General features: G+C 39.0%; 1 protein-coding gene across 1 annotated transcript in view; it reads left to right on the top strand.

Moving 5' to 3' along the window:
- The window catches only part of LOC135223343 (reelin-like), a 484,942-nt gene that overhangs the window by 201,696 nt on the left and 261,740 nt on the right, over positions 1-21,506 (top strand). Inside the window, 2 exon segments of the mRNA XM_064261806.1 lie at positions 2,062-2,248; positions 4,975-5,195. Of these exon segments, the coding sequence (XP_064117876.1) occupies positions 2,062-2,248; positions 4,975-5,195 (408 nt within the window).

The following is a 21,506-nucleotide window of genomic DNA, read 5'->3' as shown; positions in this document are numbered from 1 at the left end:
TAAAATTTGGTTATTTCAGAAAGAATATTAGCAAAGAAATCAAGATTTTTTACCACAATAACGTAATCTCTAAATATTGTTTGGGAAAACATGCCTCACAATCCTGATATTATAACAAGGTACAAAACATTTTTCAGCCTTCACCAAACTATTAAATTTTTAGACAGCAAGTATCTGGCTGAGGAATAAACCTCTCCCATTTTTGCGTTCTTCAGTTCAGGTGCCTTTTCTGATGTTGAACTGATAATTACATTAGTAAAATGTATCGTGTGCCATCCTAAAAGGGGTTCCCATTACGAGGACCATGAAGAAGTGTATATCACAATCCCTACTTAACAGAACTTCGTCAGTGGCAGATATATAACTGATAACACCAAGGAAAGCTGCCAATTGTGTTTCCTTGAGGCCTTTCAGATACTGAAATTCAAGCAAGCTCTCTCCCAACATCCATCACTGTAGCAGCCCATCAGGCAATAGCATATGGTTTTGACCACTATCTTGTAACTTGGAAGATTCAGATATCAACCATATTTTATTGTTTTCATCATATTCACTACTTTGATTGTGATCATATCCTGGGTGAGATGAAACGTTAATGGCGGAATTTCCATGTACTTTCTAGTAGTAACGAATATAGCACTTGCTCAATCATTTAAACATTTGGAGGTCGATGAATTATCTCAAACTTCAAGAAGAGTTTAGGGACCCCTGCCTAAGCGGAAAAGATAATGTGGTAGGCAACGATAAAGAATGTTTCTGTAAATGTATTGGTAACAGAAACAGAGGTGAAAATTGTAAAATTAACGAGTATTCCTGAAACATTCGAAGTTCAGGGATACTACTGGATTAAGAGCCAAATATCCAATTTTTTTTTTATTTATTTAATTTTTATTTATTTTTTTTTTTTTTGCACTCAACGTAGGTTGTCGTATCGTTGGGTTCGTCAGAGGATGAAAATGTTCTTTCCTGGCACATGTTATTGTCGCACACGAAAGATGAAAAGAGTTGAGTCATTAAAAGTTCCTTACTCGACTGATTATCATTAATATATATATCTCTACGAAGTTCGCACCAAATGTTAAACTTAACATAAGGAATAGATGTGAGGGTGCTGAAATCCATATTAACCGGTTATATTTATGGTATATATATTATATATATATATATAATATATAGTATATATATATATATATATATTATATATATATATATATATATATATATATATATATATATATACGTAATATATTACCAATGATTCATTCATTTCTAGTTTTGTGCCGTTGAAGAGAGTATGTACTAATGCGGAATAAGCTCTGATTTACATCAAAACCAAAGGCAACAGCGTACAGGGAAGTATCCCAAACAATTTGATGCATTCATACCACAATCTCATTTTACTTTGAACCATTTTCTGATATAATGTAGTTCAGCAAAACATTTAAACCAGTACATACTCTCATTTAAGGATACGGGATTTTCCAGGGAACAATAAGAGTTTCTAGTTTAAATAATTCGCTGAAATAAAGCAGTTTCCTTATCTCATTAATAATTAAAACATCACTTTTAATCGTGTAGTTTTGCCAATAGCCATGAGCCAAAAGCGCTAAAGTAAAACCTACTGTACGAGGTCTTTCAAAATTAGAAAAATATCTTTTGATACCAGGTAAGATCTTTGGCATTAACAGGTGCCGGAATATTATCTTTTTTCCACCAGAGTGAAAAGTATAGGTAACGCTCAATTGCAATATTATTGGTTTCATCAGATTGATAGTGTTGGCGCTCAAAATAAATGACAAGGGAGATTAGTGTACTACATTGTGAGACATTCACGAATGATCACAGTACTCCGCAGTTCACGCTTCTATAAGCGATTCCTATTGCCCTGTGAAGTTTAATTACGTAAGTATCTTCAAGAACTAATAAACAGACCACTAAGTTAAAGTCAAGAGCAAGCACTTCTAACAGAAAGATTATGCAAATAATACACTTTGCAGCCCCAACATAATGCTAAGATATAGATATCATTAACGAGTCTCTTCTTGTTGCTTTCTTGTGAAGCTGTGACGACGACTTTCATGGCCGCGAGTGCCTTCCACTTCACAAACTTCGGCACCAAATTGAAACGTCCTTCGACGAAGAGAGTGATCTTGCGGCCTACAACATCCAGGTCATAGGCGGAACCATTGTGGAGGGAGAAGACGGATGTGGCCAGGTCTTATCGAAGAAGAACTTGTACTTCGGAGCTGTAAGTTGAGATTGAATCCGCGTTTTCCTTTTGTTTTGTCTCTCTATTCCTGTTCCGTGCAGCTGGTGGGCTGTCGGAACTTTGACATCTTCCGGATTATCGGGTTCCCTAGGATTTGATTCGTTGGGGATTTTGGATAAATAACGAAGAAAATCGCCGATACAATGGAAACAGAAGCTGTCTGGAATGAACTGAGTCACAACAAAGTACCAGCATAACATGTGGTTGATGCAGGCTAAAAATAATCACTTGATACAAAGAGCGCTCAGCTGGTGGATGTGGTTAATACATGCCTCGAGAAATTAGAAATGATGAACATTAGACATGCTTCTCACCCGCTAATGACTGTACCCTTCGAGAAATTTTCACCGCAATTTTTCCTCTGAATTTGTGTTTTGCATTCCCTGAACATGTGTAGTTGAATCAATACAGAATCCCCCAACTTTTCCCACTATGTTAAACGACCTCTCTGTTTCACTAATGGTTGGAACATCTCCGCTTATGGTTCATCTATTCATCTTCCTCCGTTGATGTTTCTCAAATAAGAAAAATCCACAGACCTTTCATTATTATCATTAGTATTACATTTTACGCTTGTATGAATTAATTTCCTACTTCTTTGCCGGGCGCTCCAGTTGTTAATCATAAAAAGGACTTTCCTGTTAGTAGCCAGAAACATAGAGTTCTTTTAATAGATATAACGATTTGTTAAAACACCTTAAATTCTGTTAAAACCCAAACAGGTTAAAAGAACAACAGATGAAATGAAAACTGAAAACTATGACAAAATATAATACAGGGTCGAGCGACAGAATACTCAACAAAAACGTAATAATGTAAAATGGTTTAATATACACTGCTAACAGTGAAAAGTGATTGATCATAATTAAGATAAGGTTTAAAGCTTCAACTTTTGCATTCTAGAACACTGAAGTAAGTTAGATTCTAAACCAAGTGTATAAGTTTTTAAAACATTTGGTACTTAGCCTTGTTTGTTATGCAAGGTTATCTTTTCACCATGCAGGAATTATTAGAAACGTAGAGACAGAGAAAGAGATAGCAGTAAATATCTAGTAGTATTCTATAGGTAAGACACTAGTGAATCTTAGCACACTCGCTATATTTTGCAAAAAGTTTGATAGCAAAATCATGGCCTTACCATGCCCATGAACAGCTTTGCAGCAGTACTTGGAGTTGGCCTATCAGACCTTGAATTGGAAATCCGATCTTAGACCTTGAAAGAATTAAGGCCTTTAAATAAAAAAAAATAATGTCATTCTTGGAAGCTATAATGTTGATTAAAAATAAAAAAAAAAACTTAATGGACGGACATGCTCACATGAGGTTTTGGGTGATAGATGGAGTCACTCATGGTGAGTAACAAAATTACGATTTGGGGGAATCAGGGGAGAAGAGGTGCCATTACTTCTATAGCCTATAAATTCACTAATGGCAACTTTCAGACTAGTTAAAATCCACTGGGTGGCTGGCTCATGAGAAACTAATTTGGGTTCTTGACTTTAATGGTGAATGTAGTGCACCTCTGTATCACAAGATGTCTTTTTGGAAATTTTCTCATAACTATACCAAGGTGTTGCTGATGGTTTTAGTTCTTATCTTTTATGATAGTAGGTCAGTTATAGAGGCAATTTTGCAAATGAAAAGTGCAAAGAAATATTAGAAAATACATGTATAATACAAAAAAAAGTTTTATTTGCATCTTCGGTTTTTTGGGTAAAAAAATTAAAACGTAGATATTTTTACAACAAAATATTGCTCAGAAATTTGGTTACTCAGTTTTATTTGTTATCTGTTTTGATACTGTGTTAGCTATAATTATAATTTTACAAAATAAAATAAACTCATTTATTAGAAAAATCATGTATAACTTCGTAAAATTTACGATTGTCTTGTTAAAGAGGACCCACAAGGATAATTAAAAAAAAAAAAAAATTCTTACACCATGTATATCTGCCCATTTTCCTCTTTCCATTGAGTTTTTTTTTCTTTTAATGGCCAACCTCAAAGTTTGGCCGTCTAGGGTGCTGCATATAGATTTATCACCCCGTCCATTAAGGGTTTTAAAAAATGAAATATTTCTGTAATAAGTGACAAGAAACTGGTCTACTTTAATGTAACCAAGACAACTTAAAAGCCAAAAGCAATGGAAGTATTCAAGGCGTTTTCAACAATAAAGAATGAAAAATACATCGAACAAAAAATTGATCGCATCAAGAAATTTCTACGACCTGATAGGAAGGAGTAATATTGATATGTGTGGGAAATGATATTGCACCTTATACTGACATACTGAATATAGACTGAACTTAGGAAATATTTAGTTAAAAGCAAAATAATTGACCTTACCCGAGAACTTTAAGTGCATAGATCAACAGAAATTAATGCCATGGTTAACAGTTCATTGGACCCTGAGACAGTCATCATTAATAGCGTTAGACATTGCTACTGTTTTGGTTTTTGTTCTACTGCACACGTTTGAATCTATCAAGGTGTCAGCGTTTGCAGATTCAGCTCATTACGTCTTGCCCCTCTGACTTAGCCTTTGGAATTTTGTGGTCAAGATATAATCTCTTTGATATATTTGAGCATAAAACATCTTTTCAATTGAGAACGTCTTAAACATACTCATATATCTCTCATTCTTATGATCTTCTTTATTATTATATATAATGTAATAATACTTACTATGAGGAAATTCTTTTTAGCCTGGCATTAGGCAGTTTGAAACTGACGACCTAAATGCTGAGGACCTGGGGATCATTCAGTTCATGCTGATCATTGGAAGCGGAAGGAAGAGCAGCTGCATTCCTGCTGATGAAGAGGAGAAGCTGAATGCAGGAAGCGTCGTCGTTGAATACTCCAACGACGGAGGCATCAGTTGGGAATTCTTCCTAGAACTTCTCCCGTCACAGTACAGGAGTCCAAGGTTAGATAAACTCTCCTTTTACTCTCAGGGTTTTGGCTTTCATATGTTCTATATTATAGTTTTCATCTTAAATAAGAGCAATAGGTCTGGTGATGAAATAGTAAATGTTAGGTGATATAGTTGTACTCGAAGTGCATTTTAAGCCTAATACCAGTTACGATCTAATTCTCATAACTACAGTAAAAAATACAAATCACATAGACTTTTAACTGAATCAAACTACCTTTCTGAACTGCAGTGGAAGTAATAGGGTTATCGGCTCTTTTTTTATTTTTTTCATAAATATATATATTTTGGGTTTGTTCATTTTCCTGATTTTTTAAAAAGTTTAGGACATGCTGATGAGAAAGCAAAAGTTACTTGGTGGAGTATCAGGAAAGCACTTTCCTTCTCGCTCATTAAAATATCCACGACCTTCTGGTTGCCATCCCTCAGTTGTTGTGGCAAACCTGGGAGGTTTCCATTTTGCCTGATAAGGTACCCAGGTTCCACCTTGTGGACCAGTTGCTTCCTGCGCTTACGCAATGACATATGGTTGTTAGCTTTAGTCATTCTTTTAAGGGAATTATTGCATATAACGCAAATAGTATTGGGGTTGACTTTATTGTTTGTTGTTCTGTTGATTTTCACTGTACTGTTATGAATTTATTTATTAGGTTTCCTACTATTTTTTTATTTTAATTATTTCAAGAGACATTAAGCTTAACCAAGGACCTGCTATCCATCACTGTAAGCATAATTGCAGAGTACTTTACTCAAATATTCGAGACTTGAGGTAAAATAATCTGTCTCCAGAGCTGTGCCTTAACTACAGTTTGATGTTTTTATCTGAGACACTTGTAAGTAGTAACAAATCAAAAGCTCAGGTTTTAATCACAGGGTTTGATGAGCCTGACTGTATCATTGTTATGTCCAACATGAGCGCCTCAGTATCGTGATCGATATGGTCTTGGCCTGCCACCTCGGTGGCCGCGAGTTCGATTCTCGGACATTCCATTGAGGTATGAGAAATGTGTATTTCTAGTGATAGAAGTTCACTCTCGACGTGGTTCGTAGGTCACGTAAAGCCGTTGGTCCCGTTGCTGAATTCACTGGTTCCATGCAACGTAAAAACCATACAAACAAACCAACGTGCAATATAAAATGGCTGTGCACGCTAGATCTGGACAACTTATTTGTCATCAAAAACTAGGTGTGCAATTGCCATGAAGTTATATGTTGTAAGAGTTTAATAAGCTCTGACAATGTTTAAGTATTTTCCGTTTATTTCAATCCAAATATTTATTATTCTCTATATAACTGTCTCTTGGAGATGATTAGGATGGCGCAGTCACAGGATTCTAAAGCTTCATTCATTATTTATGGAGACTGCAATGCAAATCACAGCGAGTAGTTTAAGTCAAATTCCACATATCAACTTGGCTGGACTGGTTGAGCTAATTGAGGAACCCATACATATGTCTGGCAATAGATTATACCACATATTCACAGATATTCCAGCTATCGTCAAGTCCATGCTCTGCACCATTGGGTATTGAGATTGACATATCTGTCTATCACTATATTTCTAATGCCCCCATTGAAAAAACGGTCGGCCGGTTTGAATTTTGTTAATCACTTAATATTTCAGATGCTATATCAGATCCAGATCCCAAGAAGAAATGAAATGAAAGGCTGATGGCTATTTTAGAAAAGTATGTCTCTTGGAAGGTAATCAAGATCAGGACAAATGACCAGCCATGGTTTGATTATACACATAGACGAGCTTACTATGACAAACAGACCAAATTTAACTCTTGGAGATTAAATTGTTTATATGAAAATTACACCGTTTTTGTTGAGTCGTGCCATGCTGTAAACATAATTTACCATATAGATGAAAAAAATTACAATAATGCTTTGAAGCTAACTCAAGGAATTACTCATCCTCATCTGTCATGGCATCTTATTATTAGACTTGTCAGACTTGTCTTCCATTCCACCACTACTAACAGATGATGGTAGATTAGCTACTGACCCTGAGGAAAAGGATGAACTGCTTCATTGAGCTTTTAAAGATAAGCAATCAGCTGAGGATGTTCCTCTCCCTGATACTTGTTATCCTAAACCCACGCTTTCAAAATTTGCATTTCACACTATAGATGTTTAGAAAATTCTTGATAATCTTGATAGCTGGGGTGGTTCCTTCCCTGCATTTTAAAAAACAAATTTCTAGCATGTTGCCTCGCAAGATGTAGTATCTTGTGGATTAGCACAAGCTTAGTATCACAGTGGCTGTTCCAAAGTGAAGAATACCAGTAGACTGCAATAACTGCAAGTCAATATTTATTTTTAATGTACTCTCGATAGTAGCAGAAAAACTTTACAAGTACATAAATATGGAATCCAAAGGATTGCTGGGTGATAGTCAATATGCATATAGGAATCAGTCTTGTACCTTCAATGGTCTTTCAGATTTTACATGCCATTTGAAAGAGAAACTTGTGAAGGGTTTTGAGTGTAGAGTAAATCAAATAAATTTGAGTGCTGTTTTTCTTATATAGTAGATCATAAGGCACTTATTAAAATTTTAAGACTCTTAGAGTGGGTGGATGTGTTTTAGGATTACTTCAAGATTTCCTCACAGGTAGGCAGCAGAGTTGCTGTTGATGAGATCTTTAGTGAACTAAGACCAATTGTGTCTGGAGTTCCACGTGGTATTGTTCTTGGTCCACTGTTATTTTTAGTGAATATAAGCGATATGATTGTTGGCCTGGAAAACAAGGTTTTTTAGTATGCTGTGGGTGTAGTGAAGTCTCCACTTATGAACAATGAAGCTGCCCTTAGTTTCAGTTCTAACACAGAGCAGATTAGTGAATGGTTTATGAGGCTGAACGCCAGTAAAAAGAAATCACTGTTGATTTGTAAATCTCATAACGATTTTCTACCCCATCCTCCCCTTTTGGTGTATGGGACTCTGCTAAATGAGTCTGAAGCTTTAATTACCCAATGAAAGTTTCACCAAAGGCTGCATGGAAGTTGGTTATTGTAGATAAGGCCTCATATGTATATCTATAACAGTGATAAAATCAATGTAGCATGCTTTAGGTTATTTGTCCTTCCTTTACTAAGCTACTGTTCTCCAATGTGAATGTTTGCCTCTGGTAGAAATTTTTCTTTTTTTAGATAGAGTGGTTCGCGGTGGTAGGTTTCTGTTTCCTAACATTAGCAGTTATGACTCGGACTATCAATGGGTGGTCTCTTTTTTGTCAATTTTTCATATGTTGTATTTTAAGAGAGATCTTCCACATACACAATGAATCCGTGATCCTCTTTCCTGCCGAGAGCAAATAGATTTACTGAACAGCAGCATCAATATGAAGTAAATGCGCCTCGTTACGAACCTCTCAGTTCCAGAGGTCTTTTATTCCCCACACTGGCGGACTGTGGAATAGTCTCTCTGAGGATGTTGCGTAGGTGGAACCTCGAAATTTCAAGCAAAGACGCAATGCATTACTACCGTAACGCAGTTCTCCTTGTATTTTATAATTTTTTCACATTGCTATTTTGTGAATTTTTTCTTTTCTCATTACTGTCTCCTCTTTCTGCATTTTCTATTATCCTCCGTTACTTCTCTCCAATGAACACCATATTCTTTGGAAGCATGAATTTTATGTCAATGACCCCTGTAGGCTTGTTCCTTATTAGGTTTCATCTTGATATCCTGTTGGTCCTTACTATTGACATTCACGCATTTCTTGGCTAAATGACCTAGTTTGTGGCATTTAAAGTACCTGCCTTCATTTTTGTCAGTCTGCTTCTGCTTGGCCTTACAAAAAGTGTGCATCATCTGGCTAGGCCTCCTGACCTATGTTATGCAAAACGCCTACCTTCACTCTTGTCAGACTGTCTCTGTTTAGCTGTCTGTAGTCCTTCGGTCTCTGTATACCCCTATAAGAGATGTTCACTGGCTTCTGGCAGTCCACTAAACTTCATCTATAAGCTTCTGAGTACTACTCTGTAAACTTCACCATACATTTGTAATATCTCTCTGCACTCCTTTCTAGGCGAATAGTGCCATCCCAGTTGAACATGTGCTGACAAATTATTCCATGATGGGTAAATCTACTAGGTCATTTCACTTTACTGCATTCAGCCATTTTTCTGTAGACGATCTGCAAAGTAATATGAAGTTTCACCTGAACTTGCCAGCTTCATGGGATTTCTTACTCATTCCTGCTCTGTTACTCACCTTGTAGAGAAAGGAAAAATCACACAAAATTTTTTCCATATCATAATGTGTTATATGTAGCTTGCGGTGGGAACTGGCTTAGTGGCCTTAATAAAACATAAAATATAAAATCTGTTCATTGAACTCTTCACGTTTTCACATTTTCCCAAGTGCAGTCTGGTGGAAATTTGGTTGACAAATTTGGTTGACAAATTTCTCTCTTTTGGAATGGCTCCTTAATCTGCTCCTAAAATTAATTCCTTTAAAGGAAATTCTGGTTTCCTTTTCTATATGAGATAACAGGGATGAATGTGAGGTAGGTTCCTCTCTCTCTCTCTTCTCTCTCTCTCTCTCTCTCTCTGCTGTCCTGTATGTACGGCAGAAGTTACATAACTCTGACACAAGCAATTACGAAATATCTGTAAATAATAGAATAAAACCTTTGACAAATCGTTATTTACATACTTTCTAACTAACCTTACTAATTGATAAAACGTCATTAATGCTTTATCAACGAAAATTACTGAAAGCTACGTTTAGTTGCTGTGATGAATTGGTATTCATTTTAATACCGTGTCTGACTGTTTATCTACAATATTTTTGTCATTAGCGAATGGTTATTTTCTTTTTAGTTGTTTGTGTCGGATTTTTTTTTACTTTTAACGTTCCCTGCATACCCAGCTCTGTAGATTTCCTTAACTTTTTGTATTTGGAGGTTTTTCATTACAATTTATTTAGCTAAGACACAACTTGCATATTCAACTAAATAATGGAATGTACTCTTCGGCCAGAATGTCTTGTCATTCTGCCTACATCTCCAGATGCTGATCGAATATTCAAGCATTGGCTGTTCGTCTTTTCGCTATACAAAAATGCTACTGAAGGAACAAACAATGCCTGTCTTGGTAAGCATGCAAATGCATTTTTTGATTGTGCTACTTTTTGTGACACCATCAGAAAACTGAAAAAAGTTTTTATGCAGCCTACCTGCGAAGTTGTTTCTATGGAGATATTGGGAGAAACCATTAATAGTTACTAGTGTGCCTATATAAACTTAACGTTAACTGCAATTTCAAAGATATAAGACATGAAAGAATTCGTGTTACTTTTATTGCTGGGATTTCCTCTCAATATATCCGAATGAGATTGCATGAAAATCAAGCACTTACATTATCTGCTGCTGATCAAGCTAGTGCACTGGAAGTCACTTCCAAGGACTCACAGTCTTATAGACTTACTTCCAATGAATGCACGTTAAATATATGCCAGAATGTGATTAACATATCACTGTTTAAGAAAAACATAATGATTTAATTGCGTTGGCTATTTAAGAGAAATGTTTCTTTTGTGTAAACTAGTAAAGGACAAACGTGCAATAAACCTGGACACTTTGCTAAGGCATGATTAAGTACAGCAAAACCTACTTCTGCCATCTCTGTGTTTACTGCTGCTCGTGCTTCTGTTCTGCTAACTGAATAATTCTCTTGTCCCTATTTTCATGTATGGAACCAAAGTAAATACCCTTATCAACACTGGGAGTTCTGAAAAACATTATGATAACATTATGAAAAACATAAAATTACCTGTGACTCCTAACTCATGGACTATCTCAGTGGCTTCTGATTTTCTGTCACATATGAGTGGTTCTTGCAGTGCTGACATGGTTGTCAATGGACGTGAGGCTTTGTAAGGAATCGAATCTTGGAATCCCTTCTTACCTAATATGCATTCTAGTGTAATGATGACATATGGTGACTCAGCAAAAGTTCCGTAACTGTAACTAACTACGCTATCAATTACACCCCCAAGAGCAGTGGTTCTCAACCTGGGGGCCATGGTGGGCTGTTACAAATTATACATCTCTAAATAATGTTAGGAATCTGAAAAAAAAAAATTGCATCACTGTCCTGGCAAAGAAAATTTCCTTTAAAGTTGACAATAAAATTTTGTTACATAATATTGTTACGAATGTGTGTGTATGTATGTATGTATGTTTGTGTGCGAAATTGTAATTGTTTCTGCAGTGTAGATGTGATAGAAAACGCGGAGGACAAACGCGTATGAGACGCGTATGAGACGATTCTGTTGCCAAAGATCTCTATGAAGAAAAATCTGAATGTATTCTGGTGTTCGATGCATTAGTCATATCCAAAAGTCAGTGAAATTGCACTTCGACTACTCTTGCCTTCTTCAACTGGTTTCTCCACCCTTCCACAAATCAAGAATCAGAGCCGGAACCGATTGGATGGGGACCCCGACATGGACGTACATCGTCAGTGACACAACCTCGGATTCGTCAGCTGACTGAAAAGAAACACTATCAGCCTTCCCACTGATATGTGATAAAACATGCAGAGGTTAATTGAACTTTTTCCCAACTAAATTCAAATTTGCTATTGTCCGGTAATCTTTTGTAGTCTATGATGTAAGTTAAGTATATCACAGAAATCTATCAAATATAAGATAATTACGACTCTAAACTTCGTAATAAAGCAAGGATGTTCTCTTCATCAACATTTTATTCATTCATTTATTTATTTATTTTACCTTTTTTGCCGGGGTGGGATTTGGGAGAAAAATGAAGGTTAGCCACACGAATGTTGAGAATTCATGAATGGGGGAAGGGAGTGAAAAAGGATGAGAACCACTGCCATAGATTATTCCGTCATTTTTCTGATATTCATCTAATTGCTGTGAAACCTAGGAGATAACGTACTTTGGATGCACAGATCATAAGGACAGAAATCGATTGTCTTCTCGATGAAGGTGTAATCGAAAGTAGTATGTTGCCATTGCAAACTGAAGTGGTTATTGTTCATAACAGGAATAAGATGTGTATGGTTGCCCATTATTTGAAGACTATTAGTATATTAACTTTCTTGGATGCATATCACTTCCAAACATTGATGACCTGGTCAGTGAAATAGCCAAATACAAAGTCTTTAGTTCCATAGATTTAAAGAATGCTTATGATATGGTCCCTCTACTGGAGAGGGGATATTAGTTGAATAAAGCCTTGAATATGCATTGAGGTTTTTTATTACAGGTGCAAAATTAATGTATCTCTCCTAATGAATCTAGAATGCAAGAGGAAATTAACAAGTCATACTTTCTTTTTGAGTGCCACTGTAACAGTAAATGGTACTGGGATACCTATGCAAAAGAAAATTATATTCTGATAAATTGTGCTTTGACAATAGCCATTTTACCTCAAAGATAACCACCAACAATGGGCTTATGGAATATCTTCATCACTTTGGCATGATATATCTTTGACACTAGGATTTACCACATGACTCCAGCTAATTTGCCCTGGAAAACACAGGTGTTTTATTGATAACCTTAGCTTTCAAGTTCCTTCACCTTTTGTCTTGTGTTCTGCATCAGTCCTGGGTCTCACCCACTACTTGTCTAGACTAGAAGCCTTTTGTTGGGCTTCTTTCAGTCACTGCTATAGTACCAGGGATAACAGAGGCTACTGCCGATGGCTAAATGCTTTGGTCATTGTTGAGGGCTCCTTATTGAGACATAATAGGGCATACTACATCCTGACTGTCTCTCTTGAAGGGAGGAAGGAAACACTATGTAGAAGCAAGTAGGTTCATTAAGAGTAGTACATACAAGCAGACGGAGAGACATCCGTCTTGGGAGGAGACAGGATGATACACTGATGTGCAATGGCCAGAGGCGGGAAAAATACAATGTTGCCATGTCCTCGAGTCATTGCCATATTCATAATGAAATATTGTCAGTATTAAATACAGTACATTGAAGGTGTATTTATTATACATGACATCAGTAATATTCATACCAGAAGGGTACATGGTAATGTAATGAATATAAGCATCATAGTAAAATAATAGTAAATGTGCAGTCTTGCATTTCATTTGTCTACAGTCATAACTGCTGCTGTCTCAGTACTAGACATCCACCCCTACATCACTTTCCTCTGGCTCATCACTTTTGGTTTCCATCTCAACAGCTTCAACTTTAATAATTTCTTCAGGATCAGTTATACCTGGAATGTTTCCAAGGTCATAAATAGGGTTAACCAAGGCACATAACATACAACTCTCACACATGATATGGAGGGCTTACTTAAATTCTTGCAACTGGATACTTATGGATACACTTATCCAAAAGGGCACACAGACTCATTTGTTATTAATTATTTAATCCTCAGTTATCAACTTCTATGTACAGCTTCACTTGTACAACCTCTATCACATAGTAGTTATCTTTCCCTTGCCTGTGTAACCTTTACAACCCAGTAAATTACAGAACCTCTTACATAACCAATGTAGTTTTCCAGCTGGTTTATGTCAACATCCACATAAATCATGATAACGGTCATCTCCTTGGTTCCTCCACTGCCATAGCTTTGGATAATATTTGCTGAAACTTCTACCTGCCCTTGTCCTTTACAAGCACACAGTTCTTGGCTAAATGTCCTGGGTTCTTTTATACATGAAGCACCTACCCTCATTTCTGTCACTCCATGAGCCTTTAAGCACCACTCTAAGAGCTTTACCATCTTATTTGAACACATGCTGGCAGTCTGTTCACTGATGTGTAAATCTGTTAGATCATTAAACTCTGTTGCATTTAGCCATTTCAACCCACCTATTTAAATATTTCTGTAGCCTAGCGACAAACTTATAAGATGTCTTACCTTGTTCTGGCCTAATCTCATGGAATTTTTTCATAATTCCTTCCTCAATCATTGCATAACTCTTTATCAATGCTTCTTTTAAGCTATTATACTTCAGGGCCTCCTCTAAAGGCATGCAAGAGAAAAGTTGCAGACCCAGTTAGTAACAGACTTTGCGAGCAGCCCACTTGTTGCTATGTTGCCTTTGACTTTCCACAAATCTCTCAAATCTTTCAATGAAAGTGTCCGTGTTATCATGGTTTTCATCAAATCTAATAAACTTAAGTTGTTCCTAGAAAATATACAAACCTTTCGGTCTTTATAATAGGAGTTACCTTCAGCACAGCTGGAGACTGGCTGTTTAAATTTAAACAAGGTGATGGAGTATGTAGTTAATTAACTACTGACTATGGGTGGGAGTGGCTTGCCTGCCATTCAGCATTCAGTCCAGCTAAGCATGGAATCAGAGGAATGTATTTCTGGTGACTAGAAATTCATTTCTCGATATAAGGTGGTTTGGATCCCGTTAGAAGCTGTAAGTCCTGCTGCTAAGCAACCAATTGGTTCCTAGCAATGTAAATGAAAATCTAACCCTTCGGGTCAGCCCTAGGAGAGCTGTTAACCCTTAATAGATGGATTGCTCCTCGGGAATAGTAATAACAGGTTTGGGGGGGGGGGGGGGGGGGTGGACGGATTGATCCTGTAGATAAACAATATTAAGCACCATCGATTTAGAAATAATCAGGCAGGAAAGAGTTGCCAATACTTCTATAGCCCCTACATTCGTGAATCAGGCATCTCAGGACTTTAGTTCTGCTTCTAACTTAAAGGGGGAATTATTACGTCTTTGTCTCACATGAAGTTTTTTTGTAAATTTGCTCATAATTATACCAAGGGGTTGCTATTGGTTTTTGTTCTTGTCTTTTACGATAGTATGTTAGTTTTAATTGTAACTTTTGGAAAGAAAAGTGCAAATAATATTAGGAAAATGTGTAAAAATAAAAAAAAAGTGACTGAATCTTCGTTCTTTTCTAAATTTGCGTAATTATTTTTCAACAAATATGCTAAGAATTATTTTATGATTTTATTTCTCATCTGTTTTGATAATGTGTGAGCTGAGATTATAATTTTAAAAAATGAAATAAAATAATTTATTAGGAAAAACATTTAAGTTGGTAAAATTTACGAATGTCTTGTAAAAGAGGCCCCACAAGGGGTTGTAAACAGCCATTTTCAACTTCTCATGGAAGGTAGGGAAAATTGGCCAACCTCAAAGTTTACCCAGTCCGTTTACCCAGTCCGAGGAACTGCATATCGATATACAGGAGTGCCTAAGGATACAGAATTAATCCGTTTTGAAGCAGCCTTCATAACCTGATTTTTTCGTATCTCAAACTACGTTTTACATGTAAATTGCCTAATTTGTTCCAAGCCCTACAAAAACACCATAGTAAATTTTATAATAAAGCTAGATTGACCAATAAACAATGAAATACAACAATTTGGACCATTAAATACCTAACCTAACTGTGCCTGACCTGTAAATAAAGTATATTAGTGTACAGGGTACAAGAAATACTGTACGTACATGTACGTACATATGTAGTAAAATGTGGAACCTTACCTTTCAAGTGAGGCGATGTTCAAAAGTGGCAACAGAGGAGGAGGGCAGAAAACATGAACACTTAACTTTACGAAACATTAAAAAATGGCAGAAAACATTAACACTAAACTTTATAAAACACATTAACAAATGGCAGAAAACATTAACACTTAACTGATTTTTACATTCTTTTTACTTTTTTTTACTTTACCGGTTTTTACAAAAATTTCAAGTTCTTCACCAATTTCAATTTCTGTTTTTTCGTATCATGTGGACCTTCCTGTTTGCTTACCACTAAAGGCCTCTTTTAAAAATAACTATCCAAGGAAAATTGTTTCTGCCTGCTTTTCAAAATGTTCCTGAAACGACTCAGGCAAATGTCATCAAACTGTGCAAGCATACGACCTGTGTAAGCCTTTTCGGGGTGTCTCTTTTCTACAAATGATTGTACTTTATGAAAAGCAGCTATAACATCCTTAATATCTGCCATTGTCATAGGGTCCTCCTCCTCCTCCTCGCCGCTGCTAGAGAACTCCTCTTGAACGACGTTATGTTGCATGGCATCCGTTGAAAGCCCTTCTTGGTGCTCCTCAAGAAGGTCATTGATGTCATCCTTGTCGACGACCAGCCCCATGGACTTGCTGAGTGCAACGATCTCATCAAGATCTAGTTTCAGGATCGTCAACTGTTTCTGAATCTGCATCAGCTTTGCCCACGTTGAATCCCTTGAAGTCTTGGGCGGATACGGCATCAGGCCAGAGTTTCCTCCATGAAGAATAAAAGGTTCACCTCAAAACCTCCTGCCAAGCATGATCGATGAGTTGGATGCATATCATGATATCAAAATGCTCCTTCCAAAATTTACACAAGGTGAGGTTTGTGGTATCGGTGATGTCGAAACATCCCTTGAAAAGATGTTTTGTATACAGCTTCTTGAAGTTCGATATCACTTGCTGGTTCATGGGCTGGAGGAGAGGTGTGGTGTTAGGCGGAAGATAAAGAACCTTGATAAAAGAATACTCCGTAGGATATCTTCCTCAAGGCCAGGAGGGTGAGTAGGGGCATTGTCCGACAACAGCAGACATTTCAGAGGGAGGCGCTTCTCTTCCAAGAATTTCTTCACTGTCGGGCCGAGACACAGATTTACCCACTCGGTGAACAAAAGTCTCATTACCCAGGCTTTCGCATTAGCCCTTCACATCACCGGAAGCTTCTCCTTTAGCACTTTGTGGGCCTTGAAGACTCAAGGAGTCTCGGAATGATATACAAGTAGAGGCTTCACCTTACGATCCCCACTGGCATTAGAACAAAGTGCAAGAGTAAGCCTGTCTTTCATAGGCTTATGCCCGGGTAGCTTCTGCTCTTCCTCCGTGATGTACGTCCGAAGAGGCATTTTTTTTCCAAAAATGGCCAGTCTCGTCACAGTTGAAGACTTGCTGAGAACTGCAGCCTTCCTTGATCATCATCTCGTCGAACATCTTAATAAAGGCTTCGGCCGCTTTCGTGTCCGAGCTGGCAATCTCCCCATGCCGCATCACCGAATGGATGCCAGTCCGTTTACTGAATATATCAAACCAACCCCAAGAAGCCTTGAAGTCTGGGGTTGCTGTCAATGTACCTTCTCCTGTGTCGTCTTCAGCCTGGGCACTCAGATCACTGAAAACAGTGCTGGCCTTCTGGCATATTGCTGTCTTGGTTATCGTATCGCCAGCGATTTCTTTGTCTTTAATCCATACAAGAAGCAGCCTCTCCATCTCATCATGCACGTGGCTCCTCTTGTTGGACAAAATAGTCATGCCCTTGGAAGGTGTAACTGCTTTGATGGCTTCCTTCTGCTTAAGGATGGTGCCTATTGTCAACGGATTTCAGCCGTATTCCTTAGCGATCACACTCAACCACATGCCAGCCTCATACTTCTTGATTTTCTCCATTTTTGTCTCCATAGAAAGCATCCTCTTCTTTCTGTGGACTTCAGCAACATTCTTGTGACCCATGGCTAATAACGTAAGTTAATTAAGTTCCCACACGATACGATAAAGTAACCTACTACAAAGAAAGCAAAATCACTAACACGAATTTACGTTAACAAACGAAATCTATATGTTCGAGTGAATTCCACGTGAGTACGATAACGCTGATGTGACGAAATGGTCGAAGGACGCCTTTATGTAGAGGGATGGTGAGATAGATACTGACCAATAAGAGAGCAGGATCTTACAGCAGTGACTAGCATCAGGAACCAATGGGAGAGCGGGAGGATGGTGGCGAGTCTACTCAGTTGGTGGCGCATGAGTTTTAAAATTGTTCTCGGCGGCCTGGGCAAATCTCAGACTTTACCCTTTCGCAACCTGAATTATTTCCGTATACAGAAGCAAAAAATCTTTGTCTTTGCTTTCGTAAGTAGGGACTTTCATATATAGAGGTTCCACTATATTTACCCATTCAGTAAGGATTAATCAGCTTAGTGGTCTAGTTAAACTAAGATATACTCAGTTTCCACTCCACTTCACCTTTGGCCATGGAGAGAGAGATGTGTTGGTCTTCCTTCTGTGAAGATTCCACAGTGTGTGTGCACTTTATGGTGCTAGGGTTCCGAGACAGCAATAGACTTATGGTAGAAGTTAAAGGAAGATAATTGAATTGTCAACCTTGTCTTCACCTTCATCTTCTTGTGCGCTATCTCTTCTGGTTTCTTTCCCACGTCTTAGAATTTGGAAACCAGGCTGTGGTTCTTGCAAGACCCTGCCACATGGGAACACTAGGTGTACAGGTTTCCACGCGCATGACACATTGAAAAGAGGTAACCCCGATTCACCTGTGCTAGTTCCAGGAAATATTTTTCCTAGACTAGTGTGCCGTGCCGCCCACATTTCTTTGGACACACAGGTAGAGGATTGATCTAGTCATGAATCAGGAGCTCCAGGTTCACGAGTCTTGAACGGGACTCACATCACTGTTGGTATTCAGGTTAACTTGAAACCCCAAGTTACCTTTACAAGTATCTTGGAGATACCTCCATGGACTCATATAATCCTTCCTCTGCTTCAGTTTCTTTGGACCCTCAAATAGAGAGAACAACTCATTATCGATCTAGTCGTGAATTGGGAGCTCCAGGTGTGCAAGTGTCAAATAGGAATCACTTCCCTACAGGTAGGTACTCGGGTTTCCTTGAAACCCCAAGTTACCTTTACCAGTATCGTGGAGATACTTCCACGGACTGGCATAATCCTTCTTCTGTTCGATTTTCTTCTGACACTCAAGTACAAAAAGCAATCGACAATCGATCTAAACATGACTCAGGAGCTTCAGGTGTGTGAGTCTCGAGCGAGACTCGCGTCACCTTGGGTACTCAGGTTTCTTTGAATCCTGAAGCTTCCCTTTTATAATGCCATGGATCACTCTGGGGCTGGTATAGAGCGTACCATGGCTCAAAAGTCCTTGAATTCTCAGGTAGTAGATGCAACTAATCACGATGGATTTGTGATTCAGGAGCTTCAGGTATGCTGCCTTCCACAGAGACCTCTGGCACCCTAGTTACTTGGGTTTCTTAGAAACCCTGAGTTACTTTTGCTAGTATCGGAGTGTTCCACAGCTGGTGTAGGCTCCTCTATAGCTGACAAATCTCCACAACAATGGAGAGAGAGTGAGTACACAGCATGCAAGTGCTGCCACACTGCCTGCCAGTGCTCTCCCGGGTACTTGGCCAAGGTCCCATACCAGTGCACCTGACTTAAAAGTCTGTGCACCTGGAGAAGCTACCAATGAGTTCTCCATGCAATCTGCCTAGGCCTCGCAGAAAACTGGGGTATATCTCGAAGACAGCTCGAGTTCACAACCGAGAGTGTGCAATCGCTCCCCAGGTTCAGCCGCGCTTGCATTTGCCATTTGCACAGACGAGCTGCTCACCTGGGGATAGATTTTGTGCATACTTGCAGGAATCCATTCACCCCCTTCGAGACAGCCCCCTCATACATTTGCATGAGTGGGTTTGCTCTCCTATACCCATGCAGCCTTTCTTTTCTGTCAGAGTTTTGGCTTCTAACAAGTACGGGAAAGGTGCTCAGTCCCTCTCAATGAGAGAGGGTCTCAGGCTCTGCCAAGGCCTCTCTCTTGCCAAGAGATAGACTGAGAGTATTGCAACCTGAGGGGAGAGGGTACTTTTCTTCTGGACACAATTTACCTGATCTACAGACAACCTATTCAAACATCATGTGGCTGATCTCTCAGGTCAAGAGACCATGAACAAATTAGATGAAGACTATATAGCACGTTGTCAGGTTAGCCGAGTCCACACCTGTGTGGACGATCACTCATCCCATGACTGCCCTCATATCATGTTTGCAAGAACGGACTGGCTAACTCAGGGATAGCTAAGCTCACGTTCACATGAATGCGTTTACTCTCCCAGACCTCTATGTACTCACCTGCAGGGTCCTTGACTTACTGCAGGTATAGTAAGGGTGCTAGACTCTCATCTGTTCTCTTACACCTTGTTGTTTTCTGAGAACTGGGTATCAGACAATTGTGTGTTCCAGACTGGAAACATTCATGCTTCTTTCCTTTACCAACCATAGTAGAATATACTCTGTATTTGATCTGTGGACCAAACCAGTCGTATACTCAAGTAGTAGAGAGAACATGGGGTGACTCAATTTTTTTCCATAGGAGTTGTAAGGTGTCATCTTCTTCCTCGTCTTTGTCTTCATCTGCTGCTGCCTCTTCTCCTTTTGATGCTTGCCAGGGGAAGAAGGTTGCTTCTCCACCCACCCCCCTAACCCCCTCCCCACGAGGAAGTTCCACCTCTAAGGGGCTGTCTCACCAGTCTCTGGATTTGGGGGCTGAGTCACAGACCTCGCTGAGGTCTCATGTCTCATGCCCTCAAGTGCTCAAATCTCAAAGCAGGATCGAGCTTCTTCAGATGCTCAGGTTTCGCTGACACCTTGAGTACCCCAAAATATCACTGGAGACTCTGCTCCCCAGTGCAGTTTGGCTACAGAACGAGAGAAGGGGTTGAAGCATGTAGGTGCTTCTGCTCACCCTACTATACTGCTCTGAGTACTCGACCAGGGTCCAAGCTCAGGTGTTCCTGACTTGGAGAAGCACTAAGGCGGTCCCCCATGCAGTCTTCTCACCAGGAGGCCACAGCCTCAAAGATGACTGGAGGACATCAAGAGGACAGCCCAAGTTCACGCCTGAGAGTGCTAGACTGCTCTCTTCTGGCCAGCTCTCGTTCTTGTTTGTGTGATCAACCCCACTCACCCGACAAAAGACTTTGCGTATGTTCATGTGAACCTTTGTGCTCTCCTCAGAACAGTGCCTCATCGCATTCACATGATCAGAGGTGCTCTCTTAGACTTGTGCAGCTATCGCCACTGTAGTTTGGTGATCGCTCATAGCTTTTCTCTCCTGCTGGTACCTCTGACATGACTGGAAGAGAGCAAAATCCCTCTCTCTATCCCCTCAAGTTCCTTCTGTTATACCAGGAGGCATGAGTCTGATAGGAAGGGCTCTCAGTTTGAGAGGCCCATTCTCACACTCAAGTGGAGCATTCAGGTATCCTGACATGCTGATATTATGGTCCCACATGATCAGGCTTGGAGAGGAGTTCTGTTATTCCTGCCTAAGGAACAACCAACTGGATGTTGACAAGTCGTTCCTGTTCACCTGTCGTCCTCAGATAAGTCGGACCCTTAGGAATGGCTTTACCTTGGTTCCCTTCAGTGGAGAATACACGGGTTCTATCTCTGATAAGGGACTCCCTTCTCCTTTCTATTCCCCCAGGGAGGAAGGAAATCAGGGGCTAGCCTAGTGGCTAGATGACATGAATCTCATTGGAGTGCGTCTTCA

Source organism: Macrobrachium nipponense, chromosome 8 (genome assembly GCF_015104395.2).
Source record: "Macrobrachium nipponense isolate FS-2020 chromosome 8, ASM1510439v2, whole genome shotgun sequence".
Lineage (NCBI taxonomy): Eukaryota > Metazoa > Arthropoda > Malacostraca > Decapoda > Palaemonidae > Macrobrachium > Macrobrachium nipponense.
Note: the sequence above shows the minus strand (reverse complement) of the source record. Positions and strands in the feature narration are given on the sequence as shown.